The 25442-nt window shown below is 40.9% G+C and overlaps 1 protein-coding gene across 1 annotated transcript in view; it reads left to right on the top strand.

Moving 5' to 3' along the window:
- The window catches only part of AGBL1 (AGBL carboxypeptidase 1), a 310343-nt gene extending 294457 nt beyond the window's left edge, over positions 1-15886 (top strand). Inside the window, exon 23 of the mRNA XM_089538005.1 lies at positions 14363-15886. Within this exon, the coding sequence (XP_089394131.1) occupies positions 14363-14603 (241 nt within the window). The 3' untranslated portion in view covers positions 14604-15886. The remainder of the gene's footprint in view (positions 1-14362) is intronic.
- Positions 15887-25442: the final 9556 nt, after the last annotated feature.

Below are 25442 nucleotides of genomic sequence, written 5' to 3'. Positions count from 1 at the left end.
CCTTGGTAACTGAACTATCAGTGTTGGAGTACCATTAAATCTGACATAGCGTATCTCCAGAGTGACCATGAGGCGGGGGTTGAGGAGCCAGCCATAAGCCAGGCAAGAATTTGCTGCTGCTGGCTGATTTACCTCCAAAGCCATGGACTTTCTCCATCAGACAAAGCCTACATCTAGCTTTTTATCCCTTCATCCACCAGCAGGGATGCGGAAATCCATGAGCCCTCTTTTCATTGAGTTTCACAGAATCCCATTGGCATTCTCATTCCACTCCAGTTCTGGATCAGGTTTTAAGACAGTATTCCTTCTTACATCGAAATGTGTGTTTATATGTTTCTAAGAGATGGGGGAAAAATCACTTCAGGCTTACCTAACCCATTTTTCTTTCGCAATGTCTTGCAAGAAAATCCTCACCTGTAATATACAGACTAACTCCACTCCCAGGAATGCAAACCTTTCATAGATCCAGAAAAGTTTTATTCGTCAAGCAGAATAAATCACAGTACATTGGTGTTGCCAGGATGGAGTAACTTTCCCTGTTTATACGAATAAAGTCAGTGTTCAAGCAAGTAACCCATTACAAAAGCCTTTACCCCATTGTCAGCAAGTCAAAACATATATTGCCCAGGTCTTACTTCTCCTTATTTACCTTCTGTAGCAAGCTATGGATTCCTACAAGAATGACAATTCATGCTTCCTCTCCACACATTTGCTCATTGTCTCAGGCAGCACCTGATACACAGTCTTAACTTCTTCCAGCTCTACTAATAGAATAACATAACCCATCTTCCCACATTTACACACTTATGCTCAGACACAGTGATAAGCATCATAACAATTAAGCATGGAAGGATCATGTCTGGACCATGATTGTTCCGCCACCTTGCCTTGAACATCTGCTCATTTCCAAGGATTGCATGGCATTTCTCAGAAAATAAAATGTACACAAGACAGCGCACATCTTTTAAAATGCAAATATCAGAAATGTGCATAATTTTGAAAACATGTAGAAATACGTTTTATCAAGAATGGGAAAATTGTGTAAAGTAGGCAAATTGTGCAAATAGATGCATTAGTAAAGACAAATGTGTTAAAATCTGTGGGAGGCGTCAGGAGAGGAAGAAAACACAGAGAGTATACAACCATTAGTATTTAAATTAATGCATCAGGGTAATTTAGAAAAGTAACAAGTTGGTGTTAATGGTTTTAGTGAATATTGCAAAACTGATTTGATATATTGATTGTTAGTGATGTGTTAGTGACACACCGGCCAAGATCCTGCATCATAGATTTTGATGTGGAATTTTACAACGGTGAAGCCACACTACTGACATGATCTGCAGCTGTCTTAGAGAATTGTAACAGTTTCCCATTGAACAACATGGTCTTACAACATAACACCAGGTCAGTGTGAACTTTGGGGACTTTTTTTCTGGTTGGAAGAAGGTCTCCCATGGCTTCTCATTGCCTTCCGTTCTGGATTATCAGTGCATTGAGGCTTTGTTGGAAGCTATTGTCCTTTCTCCTTGTTGCCATTGCGCAAGGGCAGTCTGTCCCACAAAGTGCCATACTTTTGTGCAAAGGCCACACTCTTGCTGTATTTTGTACAATGGTCCTGATTCTGCAGCTACAATGCTCCTCTTCTGGGAATATGACTGTTGTAGTACACTACAATTCTAAGCTGCACAATTAGAAATTGCTTCATTTATTTATTTATTTATTTATTTGGTTTGTTTGTTGGTGCCTTCAAGTCATTATTGAAAGCAATCTTATCACTGGGTATTCTTAGCAAGATTTGCTTTGGGAGAGGGTTGCTTATGCCATCATCTTAGGCTGAAATGAATATGAATATGAAAATATGAATTTTCCAAGAGCATCCAGTGGGTTTTCATGACCCAATGGGGATTTGAACCCTCATGTGTTGGAGTCCTAGTCCAATGTTTAAGCTGCTACATCACAATGACTGTCACCATGATGGCTTTCTTGAATGATGGTGTATAATGTCATGAATTCCCCCAAAGGATGCCAGTTGTTAAAAAAGAAATCAATTAAAATTATCGAAAAATGGCCAGCCATGGTCCAAGGACCAAAAGCCCACCTGATCCAAGCAAATGCCATGCAGGAATCCTCAACTAAAGGACTCCCAATAGATGGTCACTCAACCTCTTTACTCTGATTGTCCTCAAGAGTAAGGCTGAAACATTAATTCAGCCTGTTAATGTTATTCTCATTAAAACTATTTAAACAGTGATATAACTATAATAGGCTGTGGATAACATATTACCTTTTATCTAATTAATTCCAAATTCTAGTCTGGTTACACAATCCATTACAATCGATAAAAGCAAGGGTTTTGAAAAGGAAGACGTTGAATTCAAACCCATACAAAGCAGCTGATGTTGGGCTGCTAACCACATATGCGCATAAATGTTTTCTACTTTCCAAACCAGAGAGGAACTTTGGGAAGGCAACGATGCTTCATTCTTAATGCAATAAGGCATAATACACTTGACAAATTCATATTCCAAACCCGATAATTAATGAACTTCAGCGATATTGCTAGTTCTAAGCACTGCTCTTCAGGAAGTGGATTCTAGTGGCATTAATGGAAGTCTGCTTTCAACTAAAAATGTGCATGAATAGGCCTAGATTACTGAGGAAACCAATCTTGCTCTGAGCACTCAAAAGCATTATATTAATGCTAAGTATTATTCTTATGGCCCACCCGGGGCTACATAAACCAGATATTATTTTTTCCCCCTTGTCTGCCGATGAAACGCAAAACAGGGAATCTGTCCAGCATCTGCCCAGATGCAATAATTGAAATGTGAGTTATTTGGGGCAAGGGATGCAAATGGTGGATTACACCGAGACAAACTGAGACAGAGAACTAGCAAATGGGAACATTTCTCTGGCAATACATGGGTGCACACACACATATTTTCTGCATCCGTCTTTCACTATAATAGGAGCTCACAGGTCCCTGATGGAGTGAAAAACAAAGTATATTAGGAAATCTAGTGGAAATTAATTTCAGAAAACATGCGTACGTTTCTAATTACCAGCTGGAACCACTATTTTTTTTTTCTTCTGGGTGGGAGCCCATGCCTTTAAGTAGTACTTTCTTGCTTTTGGAAATCAGAGATGCTATCCAACTTTAGTGCTGGAGAACCTGCCATCACATGTTATCTGCCTTACCTTACATTCACAGGATTGTGGAATCACAGAATTGGGAGAAGCATCAACAGTGCAACACAGCAGCTAAAAAGGCCAATGCAATTTTAGGCTGCATCAATAAAAGTATAGTGTCTAGATCAAGGGAAGCCCACATTTCACTATCTTCTGCTCTGGTCAGGCCCCACCTGGAATACTGTGTCCAGTTCTGGGCACCACAGTTCAAAAAGGATGTGGAGAAACTGGAGCATGTCCAAAGGAGAGCAACTAAAATGGTGAAGGGTCTGGAAGCCATGCCCTATGAGGAATGACTTAGGGAGCTGGGGATGTTTAGCCTGGAGAAGAGAAGGTTGAGAGGTGATATGATAGCCCTGTTTAAATATTTGAAGGGATGTCATGTTGAGGAGGGAGCAAGCTTGTTTTCTGCCACTCCAGAGAACAAGACTTGCAACAATGGATGCAAGCTACAGGAAAAGAGATTCCACCTCAACATTAGGAAGAACTTCCTGACAGTAAGGGCTGTTTGACAGTGGAACAAACTCCCCCGGAGTGTAGTGGAGTCTCCTTCCTTGGAGGTCTTTAAGCAGAGGCTGGATGGCCATCTGTCAGGGATGCTTTGATTGTGATTTCCTGCATGGCAGAATGTGGTTGGACTGGATGGCCCTTGTGGCCTCTTCCAACTCTACGATTCTACAATTCTATGATTCTATGATTTAGGGCCTTCAACCTGTTTGAGTGTTAGACTAGGATACTAATGGAACAGGATTCCAATTCTCACAAGGAAAACTGCAGAACAGTGATACTCTCTGACCTTTAATAACAGCTTCCGGTTCAGGCTCCTTTATTAATTTAAACAATGAAGAAACCTATTCCTGCTGGCTACAGATCATCTTTTTCGGGGCTGATTCTGAGTGACATTTCCACTAAGTGCATATCAACATAGCATTTCTATATAAATAAAGCTCTCTCTCCATTTCAGCTGTTGCAACAACCAGAAGTGATATAAATTGTGTCATCAAAGTTTTCAGAGAAAAGTTTACTAATGAGGCACGAGTTCAAACATTTTACAGCTGCACTTGCTAGCAAGCAAACTGTGGCAGCCCGCTCTTTAAATGTTTGGCTTTTAAGCCATCATTTTAAAGAACAGCCTTATTCCCCCCCCCCCCCCCAAACTTTCAGAGGTTAGACTCTGATCCAAGCCCTTTTTGCCTACAGAGGTGCAAGAAGGGATGTAGAGAAGTCTGTCAACCATAGTTTAATATTAACACATTTGCATAACCCCTAACTCAAGCATAATGGTTGATGAATACATGAATATACTACAGAGAATTGTGGATTTGCAATGTGATTAAATCCATTTTCTCTCCAAATTTCCATTGCCAAGAGGCATTGTCTGAATCTAAGAAGCATGTCCAAGTTGAATTTGAACCACTCCTACATTAGTTTAATCTGTTTCGGTGAAAAGACTATGGAAGGTATGAACTTCCACAGTAGCCAAGAGTAGCTTTAGACGAGAGATGGGAACATTTTTTGATTAAAATTCCCATCATCCCTGATCATAAGCTGTGTTGACTCACACTGATGGGATTTGGAGTCTAGCAACATCTGAGATGCCATCCTTCCCTTCCTCAAACCACATTAGCTCTGTTCACATAACCAGAAAACATAGGCAACATTTGGGAGAATATGAACTGCACCCACTGTCCTCACCTTAACCAACCAGATTCTGTGAGAAATGACTACACACAAAGAGGGACTTGTTGTACCTTCAGAACCATTGACCAAGAGCTTACACTTGGGTTACACAGTGTAAATTACCACGTGCAAACTTATGCATTAATTGTGCTATGCAACTCAGGTGCTGAATAGCAACGTGAAACAAAGATGGAACACACAACCAAATAGGGATGCCAATGTGCAATGCACATCAGTGTGCAAAGGCACCACTTGTGCAAACCTATTGAACTGAATGCAGCCATTTGATAACTGACAAAAAATATCCATCCACTTTCATGGGGAGCTTAAGCACGCATAAGACAGGGACATACTTCTAGCATCTGTAAAGGTAAAGGTATTCCTTGTTTACAAGGGGGCTTAACAGATGGGCAGCTCCATGCCTCCCATCTTTGCCCTGAGTCGGTACTGCTGCCAGTCCACATGGGGGCTGCATTGATGATGCAAGTAGCATGCGCTAGGGTTCAGGAGTGTGCAGTTGCTGCGTGCTCCTGAACCCTAATTTTGGCCTGATGATGGCGCTTTCTGCCCATCTGTAAAGGTCCAAGGTTGTCAAATCATGTCCGGCCATAGGGGGCAGTGATCATCTCCATTACTAAGCCGGAGAGCCAGGGTTGTCAGAGAATACTCTGTGATTATGTGGGCAGCATGACTGCACAGAACACTGTTAACCTTCCCACTGAAGTGGATCTATTTATCTACTTGCATTTGCATGCTTTTGAAATGCTAGGTTGGCAGAAGCTGGTGATGGCAGCTAACCCCATCTTGCGGTTCCTGGACCTTTACCTGCCAACCTGCCGATCTTTCATTCAACGGAGTCAGCATCTTAACCACTTGAGTCCATTAAGTATGCATGCTTCAAAATACAGGCGGCGGCAGCACAGCCTTGATCCATCACTGTTAAAACTCTTAAACAAAACAAAATCTGATGCTTGGGACCAATTTATGAAGAGAAGATGATGCAATTTTATTAACAATGAATAACAAGAAAGGAGATCTCAGTCTCTGGAGAGACAGAAGAAGGTGAGCTTGTAGTTTAGGAATTCAAAGACATTGCCATGTTAGTCTGGAAAATCAATATGCAGAGGGATCAAAGGGATGTTTTAGCACCTTTGAGACTAACGGAAAGAAAGAAGTTGGTAGCATGAGCTTTTGGAGACTTGAGCCCACCTCCTCAGATCCATGCAAAACACACTGCTGTCTCAGTCTCTGGAACATGGTGAACAGGAAGAAGAAAATGGACATGAGGGTTATTTCAGGAGGATGTTTGCGAAGATATTCTGGAGTCCTGTGCCACTGGTTATATAGGAGAATTGGACATGGCTGGTGAGGGAGCTGTTGAAGTCAGCTGCAGCATTTCTCTGATATTTGTTTTCTGTATAGATGATCATAGAATCATAGAATCATAGAATCGTAGAGTTGGAAGAGACCACTAGGGCCATCCAGTCCAACCCCCTGCCATGCAGGAAATCCAAATCAAAGCATCCCTGACAGATGGCCATCCAGCCTCTGCTTAAAGACCTCCAAGGAAGGAGACTCTATCACCTTCCGAGGAAGTGCATTCCACTGCCGAACAGCCCTTACTGTCAGGAAGTTCCTCCTAATGTTCAGGTGGAATCTCTTTTCCTGTAGCTTGCATCCATTGTTCCGGGTCCTGTTCTCTGGAGCAGCAGAAAACAAGCTTGCTCCCTCCTCAATATGACATCCTTTCAAATATTTAAACAGGGCTATCATATCACCTCTTAACCTTCTTTTCTCCAGGCTAAACATCCCCAGCTCCCTAAGTCGTTCCTCATAGGGCATGGTCTCCAGACCCTTCACCATTTTTGTCGCCCTCCTTTGGACACGCTCCAGTTTCTCAATGTCCTTTTTGAATTGTGGCGCCCAGAACTGGACACAATATTCTAGGTGGGGCCTGACCAAAGCAGAATACAGTGGCACTATTACTTCTCTTGATCTAGACACTATACTTCTATTGATGCAGCCTAAAATAGCATTGGCCTTTTTAGCTGCCGCATCACACTGTTCACTCATGTTCAACTTGTGGTCTACTTGGACTCCTAGATCCCTTTCACACGTAGTTTCATTCAACCAGGTGTCACCCATCCTATATCTGTGCATTTTATTTTTCCGCCCTAAGTGCAATACCTTACATTTCTCTGTGTTGAATTTCATTTTGTTAGCTTTGGCCCAGCTTTCTAGTCTATTCAGGTCATTTTGAATCTTGATCCTGTCCTCTGGGGTATTAGCTATTCCCCCTAATTTGGTGTCATCTGCAAATTTGATAAGTATGCTCCCAATTCTGTCATCCAGGTCATTGATAAAGATGTTGAATAGCACTGGGCCCAGGACAGAGCCCTGTGGGACCCCACTGGTCACTTCTCTCCAGGATGAAAAGGAGCCATTGTTGAGCACCCTTTGGGTTCGGCCGGTCAACCAATTACAGATCCATTTAACAGTTCCTTTGTCTAGCCCACATTTTACAAGCTTGTTTGCAAGAATGTCATGGGAAACCTTGTCAAAGGCCTTACTGAAATCAAGATATACTATATCCACAGCATTCCCTTCATCTACCAAGCTGGTAATTTTGTCAAAGAAAGAGATTAGATTTGTCTGGCATGACTTGTTTCTCTGAAACCCGTGTTGACTTTTTGTGATTATGGCATTATGGCATGATGTAGAGCTGCTTGTCTGGCTGGAACAGAAGGCGTTCTTAAAGGCTTATCTATCTACATTATAGTGCTGTATAGGGTTGTATAGCACCCTCAGGTGCAAAAGTGAAAAGAGCAGTCCCAATTGCATAGGGGAAAAATACTATTTTAACACTTGAAAGGACTCATGTGATACGGCTGCAACTTCCTGAATGATTGCACAGGCACCCTAATATTGCACAGCCATAAATCTACATGCTTTATTCTCTTACCTCTGAGCAAGTGGAGTTGTTGATTTTTTTTTTAATGTGGAGAATAGGATTGCCAGTGAAAGAAAAAAAAATCTGGGATCTGTCTTATGTGAATCATTAATTTTCTTTCATACAGGGGGAAAAAAGATGCTCGTGTCAGTGCTGTGCTAACAGTGCATCTTTTAACATCTCTCTGATAGCTTGAGGCCAAGCAAGCATTAATAAAACAAACTGAGTTGAACAGATGCAAGGGAGCCAAGATATAGAGAGATGTGTGCTTCTGTAATGATTTTCTCAACTCTTTCTTTTCTCCCCCACCTTTTTAAAAATCATATTTTAAAATCATATTTTTTTTAAAAAGGTTTCCATTTAATTTTTTCATAAATGCACAGGAGCATCTAGACCACTGGGTCTCAATCTTTGCACCTCTGGCTCTGGTCCAATGCTCAAACCACTATATGAGACTGCTAGTGAAACCCTGCCAGTGAATTATAAAAATGTACATCAAGGCATCGACAAGAGAGTTCAAATACATATCAGGTATTTTTGATGCTCATCAGGCATTTTTCATGCACAGTGGGCATGTCTGGTGCAGATTGGCCCCTTCTGATATTCATTGGGTGCTCCTGTTGAGCTCTAGCGTTTCTTAGACAGTATCCAAATGTGCATTGGGGAGTACCCCAAATAATATATTTGCCCATTGCACATTGGGCCATAGCTTATCAGTCATCCCACCATTGTGCAATGGATGCACATATTTGGGAGATGTCATCACAACCCTTAGCTGTATGAGGATGTTGCAAAACTGCTCAATTATCTTTCTTGCACACATAAGGTGACTTATGAAAATGTTAGCCCCATAAATGAAGACACAAGTCCCAGAATAAATTCCAGCTATTATTTTGAGGTGTGTTTTACTGTGATTTATTCAGTTTGTCTTGTTTTATGATTTTTATGACAACATCCATTTTTAAATAATATGTGTAAACTGCCATAGAGATCTTCTGGTCAGAAGGCGATGTGGGATAAAAGTGTCAGGTGAGAGAACAGCTCCATTGGCCTCATAACCATCCTTTCCTTCCTGGCATGTTTCTCCTCACTGGTATGTGATGAGGTTCCTTCAGCTTTTATCAGGCATCAATTTTTAATCTAGATAAATCAGTTGCAAACATTATAGGCTATGATTACCTTGGGAACTCCTGGAAAACTAATTAGTACAAGTTCCAATGATGAATTATACCTTTCCTTTGACTTTTATAGAGAAAGAGGGGGAGGGATGTGAACTCAGGAACTAAGCTTGTCATGGGACAGTCATAGCAAACAGAATCAGGAGGTGATTCTTAATTGATGTTCTCTTTAAAAACAGCATCACATTAGATAGTAAACCAGGTCATTTAATTTGCCATTGTTCAGTACTCCCTGAGCTGTGAAGATTTAAACCCAGTGTGATGCCTGTCCTGCCTTGGAGAGATGAGCAAGGTGAGGTGCTATGGGTGAGATGCTATGATATCATGACATGTTCATGTGCGTTATAACTCCTTTGAGGAATCCCACCAGCAACAGAATATTAAAAAGCTATACAGATGGTAAAGAGCTAGAATGTTAGTTTAGTTGAGGGAAAATTCATGCAGGAGCCAAGGAATAGATAAACATCTGACCACAGACACCCATCCCACAATATTCCCTAGTCTTGTCCTGTTTTACTACCAGCTATGATGCTCAGTGCAGGGCAGAAATGGGAAAAATAGTGGAAAAGGGCCACTGCGCTACATTTACACCAAAGAGCATTAAAGTTTAGATTGATTCTGGTGGTGTCCACACTAGACAGAATACTCCAGGATCACTCCGGAGTATTCTGGCTCTGGAGACGTCATGAACTCACCATATTATCTGGGTAGTGACATCCGGCAGTTGTTCGCACACATGCCCCACTGTGCTCTCCTGAATTGCTGAGGTCAGAATGGGATATCTAGCATTGATCATGTGGCTGGATGCCTTTTCAGAGAGCAAGTGCAATGGTGGCAGCCATTCTGGGTGACAGTGGGACGTACATGCATACAGCTCTCTGGCATCACAACAGAGAGTTCTGGATCTTCAAAGATCAAGAGCAAATGGTTAGTTCTAAGGGTGTTATACCCTGAGTTTTGTGCTGAACTGGCTGGATGTTGTCTGGACTGATCACACCAGAACCAGGGACTGGGCTCTGCATTCCCCAGACTCTCCACCAAAAGAACAGAGGGAGGACATTATATTTGGCCTGTGCAGATAGGGCCTCTGTTTATGTTGAAAGAGGTTCATTTATTATTCTTAATTCTGAGTTAGCATTGCATTACAGCTGTAAAAACTTTGGCAGAATGAAGGTTAAAAAAAATCATCAGGGACTAGAGAAAGCTGGCTTCGTTTTTGCTAGACCATTGGTTCATCCAGCTCAGTTTGGTCTATATTGATTGGCAATGACTATCCAGGATTTTAGGCAGAATTTCCCAGCTTGACTTAGATACCCAGGAACTTAACCTGAGACCTTTTTGTAGGCACAGCGTATTTGCTATGGGCTAAAGTCTGAAAAGGCAAAAAAGGCAGTGCAATCCCTTTCCATACCTTTGAGTACCAGAACTATGACTGCTGAATGTATGTAAGGATCTAACCCAATGCCAGATGACTACCTTCCATCAATGTCTACCCCACTGTTTACAGGTATTGATTGGCTTTCATTTCCTGCACAGGTTATAATGCAATAGTTTATAGTACTTTCAGCCAGCCATTTCCCTTATCAGCTGCCACTGACCAAATACATCTTTGCATTAGACTGATTCGTTGTGTACTTCTTCCTGTGCCACATTCAAAAGACCTTCTGCCAAAGGTGAAGAAATGTTAGAACTAAAAACAAAATAGCGATTGTGACTGTGAAATAGTTACCTAGATTTACTGATTTGTAACAGTTTGGTATTCATGATTGCTACTTAGGGCCTTATAATTAAAGCTAGATAACAGTGCCTTTGGAGATATGCTTCACATGATGCCACTTCCAAAGTGTCCCTCAAAAGTGTGGTTAGGGCATCCCTTGCCATTGACAGAGAACACCAGTCAATAAACTCCCAATCACACTTCTGTGGCATTAGTCTTTTGGTGCAATAGAGTCAGGTTTTGGGGGTGTGAAGTTGAGATCAGACCAGGAAAGTTTACTTAGTCAATTAGTATACTTAACTAAGTAGCTGATACAGGATTCTGGCCATCTTTGATAACCCTCTCCATAAAATTTGCAGCAGCAGCCCTCTCCTGATGCTTGGTGCATATGACAAAATGAATGTTTATATCAGAATTTAACATAAAAGAGAAAGCTGTGTTTAACACACACACACACACACACACACACACACACACACACTGAATTTGACATAAGACTAAACAATAGCCCCTCTGGGCTTGTCTTGTCTCTTGTTTTGGTTATGTCAGCAGGAATGTGGAATTCCTACTCATACAAAGCACTCTTTCAAGTACACAAGCAAGCAAGCAAATACACCCAGACACATACAAAACAGAACTAATTAAGATCAAGACATCTCTCAATAAATATGCAAATTAAAAATCAAAATGAAGTAATTCTATTTATCACATCATAAAGCTGCAAATTGCTGCTGAGACTCCCACAGACCTCATGAGAGGTTACTGGATGCCAGGCTGTAAGTGTGCAGGCCATTCAGACTATGTATCAGCGTACACTGAATGAATGCTGTCTTGCTTTTGCAGAGTAAGGGATGTCCAGTCATGCTTACTGAAAACCTAACTTTCTCCATAATGTAATGAAGACCAGAGAAGGAGCATATACATTGGAGTTTATCACACTGGGGCTAATTTTGGCATTAAAGAGAGATTAAAGCACATTTAAAGCATTCTGCAAAGAAAGCAAAACTGGCAAGTAATTTCACAAAAGATTATCACCGCAATTGCACAAATGAAGTGATATTGGAAATGCATTGTCACTGAATCTTGAAAATAAAAAGATGTGCATTAATGATTCTTTATGACCACTTTGATGGCAGGTTTTGTGTGACATCAAGTGACATCGTTTCATGTAATTACATCAATTTTCCAGGATATTCACGGGATAAACTCTCGATCTCCTTCGTGTGAGAAACTCCTTTGAGGAATTTCAGGGCCTTCTGCTGAAGGCAACACACTTGCATGGAAGAACAACCCAGTTTGTCTAGCAACTAAATTTCCATAATAATTTTTGAGGTTAAAGCTCTGCAAACCTTCATGATTAATATTCTTAAGAAAACACAGTTAAACATATAGAGCAAGCTTTATGAGGAACAGCTCAGAGAATCTGAGTATGTATAGCTTGGGTATGTGTAATTTGGAAGAGAGAATACTGAGAGGTAATACAATAACTATCTGTAAGCATTGGAAGGGATGTCAGTGAGAAGGTGGGGAAGATGGAATGAGGTTGTTTTGTGTTGCTTCAGAGACCAGAATATAGACCAATGGATTCAAATAACATGAAAAGAGATACCACCTAAACATCATGAAAAACTTTCTAAACTATGCTTGTCAGTAGAATACATTGCCTCCTAATGCTTCTCCTTCTTTGGAGATTTTAAAATGGAGGTTGGATGGCCATCTCTTGGGAGTATCTTAGCAGTAAAATTCTGCATGGCAATTGAGGCATTCCCAGCCATCATCCTCTCCTGTACAGAAATCAAGGCATAGTCTAGGCTTGCAAGTGAGATTTATGTCTGGTGGCAAATGTAAGGTTGTGGGCCAGAGAGCAGACGACCAAAACGGTGTTTCTTAAAGGAAATCTATGGTAATAGGCAGAAGACAACCTTTTGGTGTCAAAGGATCATATGAATGAGCTCTTTGTATGGCCTCTAATCCAAAAATTATATCTGTCCATTAAAGAGGCCAGCTGCAATCTTGTAGATCAAAAACAAGCTGGGGAAAAAATCTGTACGTTTCATAAAAATTGCTACATTTGAATGGTGCAGTGCTTTGAGTGTTGGACCAAGGTTTGATTCCCTACTTGTGCATGAAAACTTACTGGGCAAGTCACACTCTCTCAGCCTCAGAGGAAGGCAAGAGCAAACCCCTTCTGAACAAATTCTGCCCAGAAGATCCTTAGGGTTGCCGTAAGTCGGAAACGACTAGGAGGCATGCGACGACAATAGTATAGAGGTGAATAGTATAGAGATGGCACATTGATATAACATGATGCACTATAATTATGGTTGATGATTTCATTAATTGGATGAGTTCTCTTTGAGTGGGAAAAATAACTAGGTGTCCAATGAAATCTAAGCAGACAGCTGTCTGAAAGCAAAAGGTCCACAAAATCCCATACAGCTTGCAGCTCTGCATTTTGGAAGGTGATCAAGTCAAAGATTTGCCATGCTATCTGCTTGACTGGTTGTCCCCAATTGAAAGTGCCAGTTTCTTTTGAGGGCTCCTCACTTTCCCTCCTTCCCCGAATTTTTTTTCTTACTTGCAAGAAGTAATATGGAGGTCACAAAGAAAGTGCTGACTTCAGCATCAGTATTCGTTAAAGTTTGCATGAATTTTGATGTCACACATCCTGGATTCTGTCTATTAGACCATGATTGATACACATTTGCACATTCCAGCTTTCTGTAAATCATTCTGAACCCTTCAGGAAAGATAATTTGTTAAGAATGGCTAACAGCCACAGCAAGCCAAACATCCATTTCAAATGGTGCTATTCTAGGTCACCCAACCCCAATTCTGTGCATATTTAGTTGGAAGTAATTCCCAGTGACATCAATAGGATCACCTCCCAAGTTAAGTGTGCCTCGGACTGCAGCTAAAGCCTCTTCCATTAAAATTACTTAGAATGAGAGTTGCCTATATTTTCTCCACAAAGTGGAATTGGAAATGACTCTAATCCAGCAAAACATTTCTTGGCATTTTGGGGGTATAAAGCAAGTGGAGACTGGAGGTAAACATAACCTTTAATGTTTTTCCCCCAAAACATATAGCAAAAACATTCAGCCTCCCCAAGTTCTTATAACGGTATATTTTTAACTTCTGTTTAGACTTAATCATTTGTTTAGACCTTTGCAGTCAAGCAGGCTTCAGTAATATATGGCGTAACGCTGAAATATCTTGTTACTGCAAACATCTCTTCAAACAGTCATTCAAAATGTTTTGCTGTTTCTTGACTGTTGATTTTAATCATTCTTATTGCTCCATTTTCCCCCAGTGACGATTTTAACAGTTTTGTTGTTTAATTTGATTAAATAATAATCTTCCCATCCCCTTTTCCTGGAAGGTAGCCCATCCTCTTCATGCACAGAGGCATTTTTGCAGCACACAGCTGTGACTGTGTGAGAAATAAGTTACTAGTCCTCAAGATTATGATGAAAAGACAATTTTTGAAATATAAATTTGATGCTTGGGCTGGCAAGTATCCACTTTATACAGTACTTTGCTCCAGTCACCCCTGCAATATTTAGCTTAAGTTTCATGGCATCCTCATCCCCCATTCAATTCTCTTTTCTCTCTCTTTCTCTCCTTTTGTGTTTGATTCCATTTCAGAAGCAACAGCAACTGTAGTCTGGAGACAGATGATGAGCTTCCCTATGGAGATGAAGTGGATTATAACACTGACAGCTGCTCTGACCAAGAAGGAGATTTCTCTGAACTGGACGAAGAAGCGCAAGAGTGTCCCTCCAGGGGTGAAGGCAGGAAGGAAGAAGCAGAGTCCAACAGAGGACAGATGTGTGGTCCACAGCCCCATGGAGCTCTTTTTCATCAACAGCCAGCAAACGGCTGGTAGTAAGCACATCCCACTGCTGTCAACACTGGTCTGGGTCTTCGGTGGAACTGAAAGCAGCCTGAGCTTTGAATTCCCAAACAATAAGCAAATGGGTCACTGCTCGCATCTGCTTTTTTGCTGGTGACAGTTCCGGTCCCAGATATCTTCCCCCAGTTGTGCTTTCATTTTGTTGTTGTTCATGTTGTTACCTAGGTTCCATAGGAAAAAAGGAAACGATTCCTTGACGTGTTTAAAGCGATGTCCAAATGACCACTGAAGCTTTCCATCTGGCTTGTTGCAAGAGAAATGGAAGAAGCAATTTCACTGAATATCTGCAGGGGGAGGTGAAGTACTCTATCACTTTATTAGGTGGGATGAGAGAGAGAGAGAGTCGCCATAAGCGAGGAATGGGCAAGTGTGGCAAGTATTTTTTTTTTTGGGGGGGGGGATCTCTGCCTCCCCCACTGATAGGGTTGAATGGACTGCCAAACATCTCCAAAGCATGCCCTCTAACATTTCACAGATGAAAACGTGGATACGTGTGGCCAGGCAATTTCAGAATGAGGCCAAGATGGTAAAAGACATTGATGAGAAAGAACACACAAGATAGGAGAGAATGCAGGAGTTTGCTTTTGCCTGTACCTACTGGGAAGGACAAAATTCTTCCCCTCCTCTCCTGTCTGCATACAAACTACTTGTGCACTTTGAATTCATTTTGCAGCCACTGAAGCAAACCGGGAACTGGGACATATGAAAAACAGCTGAAGGGTTGAGAGGATGAATTAAAAATAATCTGGACTGTCCCAGAATAAATCAGGACAGTTGGAGGGTGTGGAAAGGAAAATAAATTAAAAGCCCAGAAGTATCACAAAACCATTTTTTGTTTTGAAAAATGAGTTGCAGTGTTTGAATAAATAATATAGGAGGCCCTGCATTATACATAATTACTGCTTCTGGAGTTAAGAAAGGCATTTCATCCTTTAAGGGCATAGGAATGGTTCCACAGAGATTGTAGAAGAGCTGAAGGTCATCCCTCCCTTAAACCGTAGCAGTTTTGTTGTTGTTATTGTTTCTGCAGTCACCACAAACAGAACAGCAGTAACCTTATGGACAACCTGGTCACTATCTTGTCTGTTGGGTCATGTCATGGTGGCCACCATATAGAAAACATAAAGGAGAATGTTTGAAGAAAATGCCGTGATGTGACTTTTTTTTGTTCTGTTGGGAGCAGGAGAGAAGGAAAAAGAAATCAGAAATGTTAAAAAAAAAAAGAAGAAAAACTTGTAATAAATATTTTGCTCAATTCTAACGTCAGCATCTCTTTATGGAAAATTTTGGCCAAAATTGGCCATGAATTACCAAGCAAAGCATAAACAGTAAAGGTTCTTCAGTATTCCTTTGCGAAATTGTTTTGGCATTTCTGTGTTTCCACTGAACCATAGCTTTATTGACATATATAATTTCATAGAATTATATAGTTGGAAGGCAGCATATTCCAGTGTTGGATGGCTCTTACTGGAAGGAATTCTTTCCTAGTGTTTAGGTGGAATCTCATTACATGTATTTCAAATCCATTGCTCCATGTCCTAGTCTCTGAAGTTGCAGAAAACAAGCTAGCTCCATCCTCAACATGACATCCCTTCAGATATTTAAACATGGCTATCATGTTACTTCTTAATCTTTTCTTCCCCAAGCTAAACATACCCAGCTCACTAAGCCTCTCCTCATAGCTCCTGGATTGCAGACCTTTTGCCGCTTTGGTTGCCCTTCTCTGAACACATTACCGCTTGTCAATATCTTTCTTGAATTATGATACTCTGAACTGTACACAATATCCTCAGTGTGGTCTGGCCAAAGCAGAAGAAAGGAGCACTATTACCATATATACTTGACTATAAGTCAACCTCATATATAAGTCGAGGGCAGGTTTGGGAGGGGGGAATTATGGGTGTTGATATGACCCATGGATAAGTCGAGGGTAAAACTTAGGGGCATGTAATGAAGGATGTAAAAGGACAAAGCAAAGGAAAACAATGCCAAAGATCCTATAAAATTATAGCAGGCATAACTATTTCTACTCATACTAAAGGTTGGATGGATGAGAGAGTAGAATGGGGTCAGTGCTTCCAGGGCAGATTAAACTCTTGCCTTTCACCAGGGGATACACACAGAGAGAGAGAGAGAGAGAGAGAGAGAGAGAGAGAGAGAGAGAAAGAGAGAGAGAGAGTGTGTGTTAAAGTACAGTTCTTACATTGACCCATGGATAAGTCGACTCAGGTTTTTGGGATCAATTTTTAACCTAAATTTCTAGACTTATATATAGTACTTCCCTCAATCTAGACACTACACTCCTATGCCTAGGATATTGGCTTTTTTGCTGCTTCATCACACTATTGACTCATATTTTGTTTGTAGACTAAAGTAATATCTGTGCATGCATTTTTTGGTGGCCTAAACATAGAATTCAGTATTTGTCCTTGTTGAATTCCATTCCATACATTTCAGCCCAATTTTCTAGTATATCCAGGTCCTTTTGAATTCTGTCTACACCTTCCAATAGGTTAGCTACCCCTCTCAGTTTTGTATCATCTGCTCTTAATGATGACAAGGCCTATTTCTCTCTCCTTCTCCAAGGAACAGAAACAAACACAGCAAAACCTGTCTCCACCTTGCAGTATTCTTCAGTCTATGTGCCAGATCAGCCTGGCCTTATCAATATGTGGACAGAGCAATGCCCCCCTCTTGCTTGGAGCATCAACGCCAAAACATCAGTTGCTAAGCACTTCTTGGTGTGCGTGCCGGTGCATTAGAATTCACTGAGGAGGATTCATCTCTCCTCCAGGGGTAGTAGTAAATGGGATTGACTTTTCCCTTCACTCCTGTGTCATGAAAATGTTTAAAATGTCATAAAATAATAATAAAGAGAGGAGGAGAAACTTGTGACAGTACAAGAGCACCACAGGCAATGTCTGTGCCACGCGTGGCCTTTCTAATGCTTCCCAGGTCAAAGGCAGAGCTCTGAGCCCTGTACAGCATATAGAATGGGATGTAAAAATGTCATTTATTATATTATCTTTACTGTCAGACAGCTTCCTTGAGTAGAGGAGAAGCGAGACAGATGCTAAGCAGGAAAGAGAGAAAGAGAGGGAGAGAGGAAAAGAAAGAGAGAGAGAGACTATCCATTACTATGCAGCGTTCCCCCTAAGTCCAACCATATATATGCTTCTCAGTGTAAAAGCACTGAGGAGTAATAATGGTTGGCAAGAGTATCTGAAAAGCTGAGGTTAACTGAAACCATTTACTTTTGTTTTTGGTGTTGGAGGGACACCATTCTAGTATGGAAATGGGGCTTGCTTTAAAAATGATTCTTTTTTAGCATTGCTTGATTCCTCCCTTTGATACTGTTCCAAAAACAATTTACATTTTGGGCTGGCACCTCCCAAAATGGACATTTCTAGGCCAAATTTAAAAAGGTAGGCCAAAGTAGTTTTGGCGCCTTGTCATCAAATTTATTCAGACTGGAAGCTAAAGTTAGATTTTATGAATTTATGGAGTGTATGTATAAAACATGCATCTGAGGAAGTAGGCCTTCTTCTCTTAGGGTCTGAACAGGAAGAGTAAGGGGCTAGACAGACTGGCGTTAAATGCCAGCATCGGGACAGGGTGGGGGCATGGCATTTTGATGCCAGCAGGGGGCATAACAGTGCTCTGTTGGAACAACATTTAGACATGCAGAGCCAAAGGAGTGCCAAAAAGCTGCAGCAGCAAGGGTGTCTTTTTGCTGGCACTAAAAGGAGCAGCATTTTGTTGTTCTATTTAGCACCAGATTGGAGCCATGCAGTTGCCACAGTCCTGATCCAATGAGGAAAGGGACGACAGGGTGCCACTACAAATATGTGGTCTGTCGAGCCCCTAAGTCACCCAGCCTCTGAAAAAAGCATAAGGAGAAATGGCTAGTCCAAACTCTCCTGCTCAGGTGCAGTGCATGGTTTTTTCAAGAGAAGCTCATCTGAGAATGCCATAGATGAACACAGCTGGGAAGATGGGTTGGGCTGGGTGCCTTCAGCATTATATGATATGCAGTAGCACTGACTGGACATTGGAAACAACAATTGCCTGGCAAAATTCTGCTTGAAGACTTCCGTTGCTGTCTCAGACTCTCTTGGATTGTTTTATTGCTCCATTTACTGTAGAATCTTTGGATCTTGGCAATGATTAATGTCCCGGCTCTTGACCTCAGACTCTTATCAGCTCCCTTCTCCTAACTTCTCAACCACCTGGTAATAAAGTGGGCTTCCTCCAAGAGCATCTGATCAACTAGACTGTGTTTCAAGCCAGAGCTGGACAAGTATTCACAAATGGAAGAGAAAATAACATTTTTTCTTCTTGCTCTGTACAACAGCGAGTCCATTGGAGTTCAGCTTATAGAATTTTTTTGGTATATATCTACAAAAGGATGATGCCATTTCCATGTCCATTTGTATAATGACAACTTTTGCACCCTTTTGAAAGGTGGCATACTCCTAGGGTGTAAAACACAAGTTTTGTTTCGGGTTGCTTCTGTGATGTATCCATGGCTTCTTTGTTTGCCGGACATAATATATGTAATTCAGATTCTCACTCACACGAACCTGTCAATAGCATTGCCTGAAAGAATAATGTTCCACTGAAGAACAACGGGGTTTTTTACCTGCTTTGCTCTGTATCTGAATGAATAGACCTATGTATAGCTGCAGCTATATTTCCAAAGAAAGAACCATTTTGATTTTCAATATTAAAACAAGGAAGGCATCAAAATAGAGGAGGGAGTCTTGTCTTATGGCACCTTTAAGACCAACCATTTAATTTTAGATTTGAGATCCTCATTGCAAGCAAAAGGACCCTAAGATAAATGTACATTAAAGTAATGAGTGCATAGGTATGAGTTATGCACATAATGTTTCGATTATGTTCAGATTCATGGACATCTGTGCATATATCTAAGAGAGAGGGGGAAATTTCAAAGGGCAGGAGTGAGTAGGGTCTCTTTTACATCCCACATTCAAAGCACTTTGATACCACTTTAAATGCCATAGCTGCATTGGAGGGATGTAATTCTTCACTACTTTTCTTCCTGAAGGAAGCAAGGAGTCATTGTAGTGATTTTTTTTCCTCCTGTGAGAAAGTCTCTGCAAACCGCCCACTTTTTGAAACCTTTTTAAAATGCAGGATTTCTTCTGCACAAAATTCATGCACCATTGCTTTGTACAGAAAACACCCATTTCTGTGCAGGAAGCAAAGCATTTTCTGTGCAGACGATTATATCTCTATGCCGGAATCCCATTTTCTGTGCAGAATAAGATTGCTTGCTGTGGAGAAAGATGCCACTTTCTCTGCATTTTTCACAGAATATGGGTGCATCTACATTGTAGAAAAAATGCAGTTTGACATCACTTCAGCTGCCTTGGATGCATCCTAAAAAAATACCAGGATTTGTAGTTTTGTGAGACACCAGCCCCCTTTGACAGAGAAGACTAAAGACCCTGTAAAACTAGAAATCCAAGGATTCCATAAGATATCATTACAACTAAAGTGGTGTCAAATTGCAATATTTCTACAGTTTGAGGTCTCAAACTGCAAAAATTCTTCTTAGCCCACATTCTTCTTGTCAGGGTTTCTTGATACTCAGCACAAGATGTTTAAATGGCTATCTATCTATCTATCTATCTATCTATCTATCTATCTATCTATCTATCTTTCCCAATCTGGCAGATTTGTAATTCAAATTACAAGACAAGAGATTTCACTGCAACATTAGGAAGAACTTAGTGTAAGACCTGTACTACCATGGAACAGATTGCCTTGGAAGATGATGGATTCTCCATCTTTGGACGTCTTTAAGCAAAGGTTGGATGAGCATCTTTCAGGAGTGCTTTAGTTGTGTATTCCTGCATGATAAAGGGTTGGACTAGCTGCCTCTTGTGGTCCCTTCTAACCTTACGATTTTGAGATTCTTCTGTTAAAGAATCTGGCAAAATGAACGCTGCAGGAGAAAGGAATAAGCATTGTTCAATGCACTTTTCAAAGCAAAGGTGATATTACCAGTTACAGAAAGTAAGGCCTTACAGATAGCATTGATGGTCAAATATTTGCTTCCTGGCCCTGGCAAGAAGAGACAGGAAATGGTACCCAGAAAGATCTTACGGAAGACCTAAGCACTTTTATACATACAAATGTGCTCTTTTGGCCAGATTCTCCTTCATCCATCTTGCCTCTAGAGGCCAGCAGAGGGCCTCTGTTGCTCTCCCTTGCAGTGGGTCCTCTTGCAATTAGCATTCACCTTGAGTCATGGTAATTAAGCAGAGCTAGGCTGCTCACAGAGGAGTGGAAATACACTGACTTTAATAAAACAGAGTGTATAACAGTTTGAGATTAACTCTAGGCTTGTTTATCTGTTTTGCAATTGTCATTCTGCTCAGGTGCTTCCCCTCAACTACTACCCCTACCCCATGCCTTCCGTCATGGGGAAAAGTAGCATCCTTGTCACGTGGCTGAGCAAAAATTCATCTTGGGATTCTCTCTTGCACACTGCACCTCTCTTTGCACATTACATGTCTGCAAACGTGACTGTCGACACTCTCATCATGTGAGCAGAGGATATTGCTATCAGAGTGGTGATCCAGTACTTTGTAATCAAAAGTGGTTTGTAGGAAATAAGATAGAAAAGGGGGTGGTCTCTATGTGAGTGTGTAACTCCATCCCCCCAAAAATGCAGTTTTTTAATGCGCATATTCTGTTATTGGGGCAAGGTGTTTTACAATCATGTAATTATGATGTAAAAATAAATTTAAACCAAGAATGATAAAAGGTGAACTGGGGCCTGGGGGCATTTATACCATTTTCTTCTTTGTTTTCTCTAACTCATCTAAGGAAGAAACATTCCTTGAGAAGCAGTGTAGCTCCTGCCATATGCTTTCAAAACAAGTTTGGAATTGTCCCTTGTGTGATTACATAAATGCTTTTTCTTTCCACGTTGCACCAAGAAAACAAAAACAAGCGGTGCTCGTCTTTGTGCACCGCTTTCTTGTAAAATACAAAAGAATGATCAAAGCATAGATAAAACATTGATAAAAATGCCAGCCCGTTAAACAAAATTGTAACATTTACAATGGACATAACAAAAATCTTATGAGGCCAAAGGCCTGTTCGAAGAAAACTGCCTTTGTCAGCAGTATCCAGAATTATTTTATTCTTTTATTATATTTATAACACCTTGCATTACAGCTAAGCTGGGCTGCACTGAAACATACAACTGATGTCCCATAATGGTACTATATACTCAGTGATATAAGTCTGTTTTGAGGGGAATCTGTCTCAGCCCTTGGCAATCAGTGTCATAGTCCTAGTTCCAGGCTCTTTGTTCTGAGACAAGAAGCTGCAGATAGTCTTAGGGACCTGTTTGAAAGTAAAACTATGATCCAGCAAGACTGCTTCATACTTTCCCCCCTGAACTATCTTGTAATGAATGAACAATGATCTTCATTGATTGGCATCATTTACATGCCAACATGAAATATTCCCAAATCCAAAATTGTCCACATGGCAGGCTGAGACACTGACACTTCTTCTCTCTGATGGTTCAGTGTGCCCAAACTTGGTTTCATGCACACAATTCTTAAAAATCACCTTCAAGCTAGTGAATAAGGTGCATACAAAACATACATGAATTTCACGTCTCGACTTGGGTCCCATCTCCAAGATTTCTCATTATGTATATGTGAATATTCCAAAATCCAAAAAACCCCTCCAAAATCCCAAACACTGCTGGTCCCAATCATTTTGGATAAGGGGGACTCAACCTGTATTACAGTTATGGATTCATAAACTATGGACTTGTACCTGCTTCATGTTTAATTATACTATGTATTCATAACCATGGCACTATTGCTATAATTGTAAATTTCCCTTGAATCCCACCTCAAACTCCAAGCAATGGAAATCTGTTCTGGTGGTGAGCAGGGTACAACAGGTTAGCCTTTCGAACTGCCTTCCACCAGCAAGTGAAGTTGCAATAATTAGAATCAGGGTCCCTGTTCCAGTTCCTCATTACTCCACAGATCACTGGTGGAATGAGGCTGGAAATATTATCTTATTACACCCAAGCCACCAGCAGAACAGACCTCTACTGTTTGGTGTGGCTGCTGTCTGTTAAGGTAGGTTTGGGGGTGGATAGTCCAAGAAAAATATTGGTAAGATTTGCATCTGTCCCCATCCCTCTGCTCTGCCCCTGTCCCTTAGTCTCACCCACATTAGATCCCCCCCATTGAAACCCAAATTGGAATTTGATGCTTGGAACTGAAAGGGTACCTCTCCCTCATCCACACAGTAGTAATGTGAGAAGGAAATTCCACACATTTAAAAGAGAGAGAGGACAGCATTTGTATTACATTCTATCCTCTACTCATCCCCAGAATACTCTCAAGTGCTGCTTTGAGGTATGTGATTTCATAGCTTAAAGGTAAAAGTAGTCCCTCTTGACATGAATGTCTAGTCATAACTGACTGTAGGAGGTGGTGCTCATCTCCATTACTAAGCTGAAGAGCCAGTGTTGTCCAAGGATTACATGACTGCACCAAACACTGTTACCTTCCCACCAAAGCGGTACCTATTTATCTACTTGCATTTGCAAAGCTCACCTACCCCCGTAACTACTTTGTTTGCTTGCACTTCTTTCTGTAAAAGAATGTAGTCCAAACTAATTGCACAGCCATTTGGAAGAAGAGTTGAATAACCCAAATGAAACACCTAAGGTTTGCACTAGCCACCAGGGAAGGTGAGAAGGTGGAGAGGAGCAAAGGAGGTTAGGGTTAGGTTAGGTTAGTTCCCCATATCCAGGCACCATGATCCTACAGCAGGGTATGAAATGATAGCCCTGGACCATACCAGTAGACTGAGGTCTGCTACTTTCATACCAATAATATAGTTTGAACAAACCCATAATTTACAGCACCCACTGTTCTCTACATCAGCCTGAAACCTTTATATCTCTGCCCCTCCTTACACATGCAAATGAAACTGCAGCTGTCTGTTTCAGTGGCAACCAAACCAATGACCTTTTCACTGCTTGCAGACACTTTCTTTGATGCTGTACCAAGCTGTGGGTGAATTTGTCTTTTAAAAATGCTCTGAGGTCAGACCTCAAAACAACTAATTAACAATGAAAGAAGGAGAAAGCAAGAATAAGGGGAGAAATAAACATTCTAATCAGTACTGCTATTACATGGCTGTCCTATTGGTGATAAAAGTAAATCAGTCTTAACTCAGTTCCAGGATTCATTTTGATAAATTAGTCCATAGCACAAGAACATATAAAAAGCCCTGCTGGATCAGCCACACAGAGGCTTCCTAGAAACCAAAAAATAGGGTCAGAAGATATTATTTTTCTCCCATGCTGCTGTACAATAAGCAATACATAGCGGCATACTGATGCAAAGCATGGGGTTCTGTTTTGTTGCAATGAATAGTAACTCTAATAAATCCCCCAGGAGGGAGAAGAAACTGATCTATGGTACCCAGACAGAACAAGATGAAATCCACTTGAAACAGATAAATGCTACTGAGGTTGCTAAGTGGTAATCCATTTGTCCATACACTGCTAAAGACAAGGATTTAGAAAGTACTGGATTCGGGTCTGTTTCCATGCGTGTTTGGAAGTGGGGATGTGAAAAAATCTTATGGCTAGCAGGTGGAAAGGATCTAGGGGGTCTTAGCTAAATATGAGACAGCAGTGTGATGCAGCAATTAAAAAGGAGCCATAGGAAGAGAATAATTAATATCTCAGAAGACAGAATCAAGTTTCAAGATGTTAACAGATTGGAGAGCTAGGCCAAAACTAACAAAATGAATGTCAGTAGAGATACATGAAACATAAATGAGCAGAAAAAAAATCAAATACACAAAAGAATCTAGTAGACCACAAAGTTTACATGAGTCAACAGCCAAAACTGCCAATGCATCAACAGAACTGTTCTAGGCACAAGTGGCAGTGGCTCTGGATAGTTCAGTGGGACACTCATGTAGATAGCTGCCTGAGTGCTTTGGATTTCCGGAAGATCTAGAGCAAAAGGTTAAGGTAAGGCTGGCCCAGATTTCATGTTTACCTGGCCATCCCTTGTAAAGACAATCTCAAATTGGGTTTTGGCTCTGTGCCATGAAGACAGGTCACAGCAAGGAAAACTGGTTTTAATGGCCAATTAGACATGCCCTAAGATAGGAAATATTTTAATCATGTTTTCCAGACCCTGAACCAAAATGTGTCTAGACAAAAGCTCTGTGAAGCAAAGTAATAACAAATAATACATAGTCTACGTAGCAATGCAACAATTCCTGAAGTTTTAAATTTTGCAGACTAAGAAAAATGTGCCAAAATCAGTCTTGAAATGCACAGTATATCTCTGGCACCATCACCAACAATAAAACCTTGCTTCATTGTCAGCAGAAAACCTCTGTGCTGTTTCATTTAATGAGGATGCAGCAGGTCAGATATTGCAACCCCACTTGGAACATGCTTCTGTAGCCATACCTAAAATCTATTTTCTGCACTTCAGAAAGACTGTAGGAAGACTATGTCCTAGTTGTTTTGCTTTAGGTGGTGGCAGGGAGGACTTTAGGTTTTGTACATTAGATCCCTAGCCTGGACATGATCTTTTGCTCTCAGCTGAAAGGCTGTCTAGTCCAACAGTCTCTCTTTAGTACAATATCCAAACTGACATCTCCTAGGAGCTCACACATAGTCCAACTTGCAACTACTCATCTTTTGGAGAAATTTAATTTTACCAGGACTGTGAAATGGTTCCTTAGCTTGATTCAGAGCCCAATTGA

This window comes from Sceloporus occidentalis, unplaced genomic scaffold (genome assembly GCF_023333645.1).
Source record: "Sceloporus occidentalis isolate IW3139 unplaced genomic scaffold, rSceOcc1.0.p SCAF_9, whole genome shotgun sequence".
Classification (NCBI taxonomy): domain Eukaryota; kingdom Metazoa; phylum Chordata; class Lepidosauria; order Squamata; family Phrynosomatidae; genus Sceloporus; species Sceloporus occidentalis.
The sequence above is the reverse complement of the archived record's forward strand: the minus strand, read 5'-3'. Positions and strand labels throughout refer to the sequence as shown.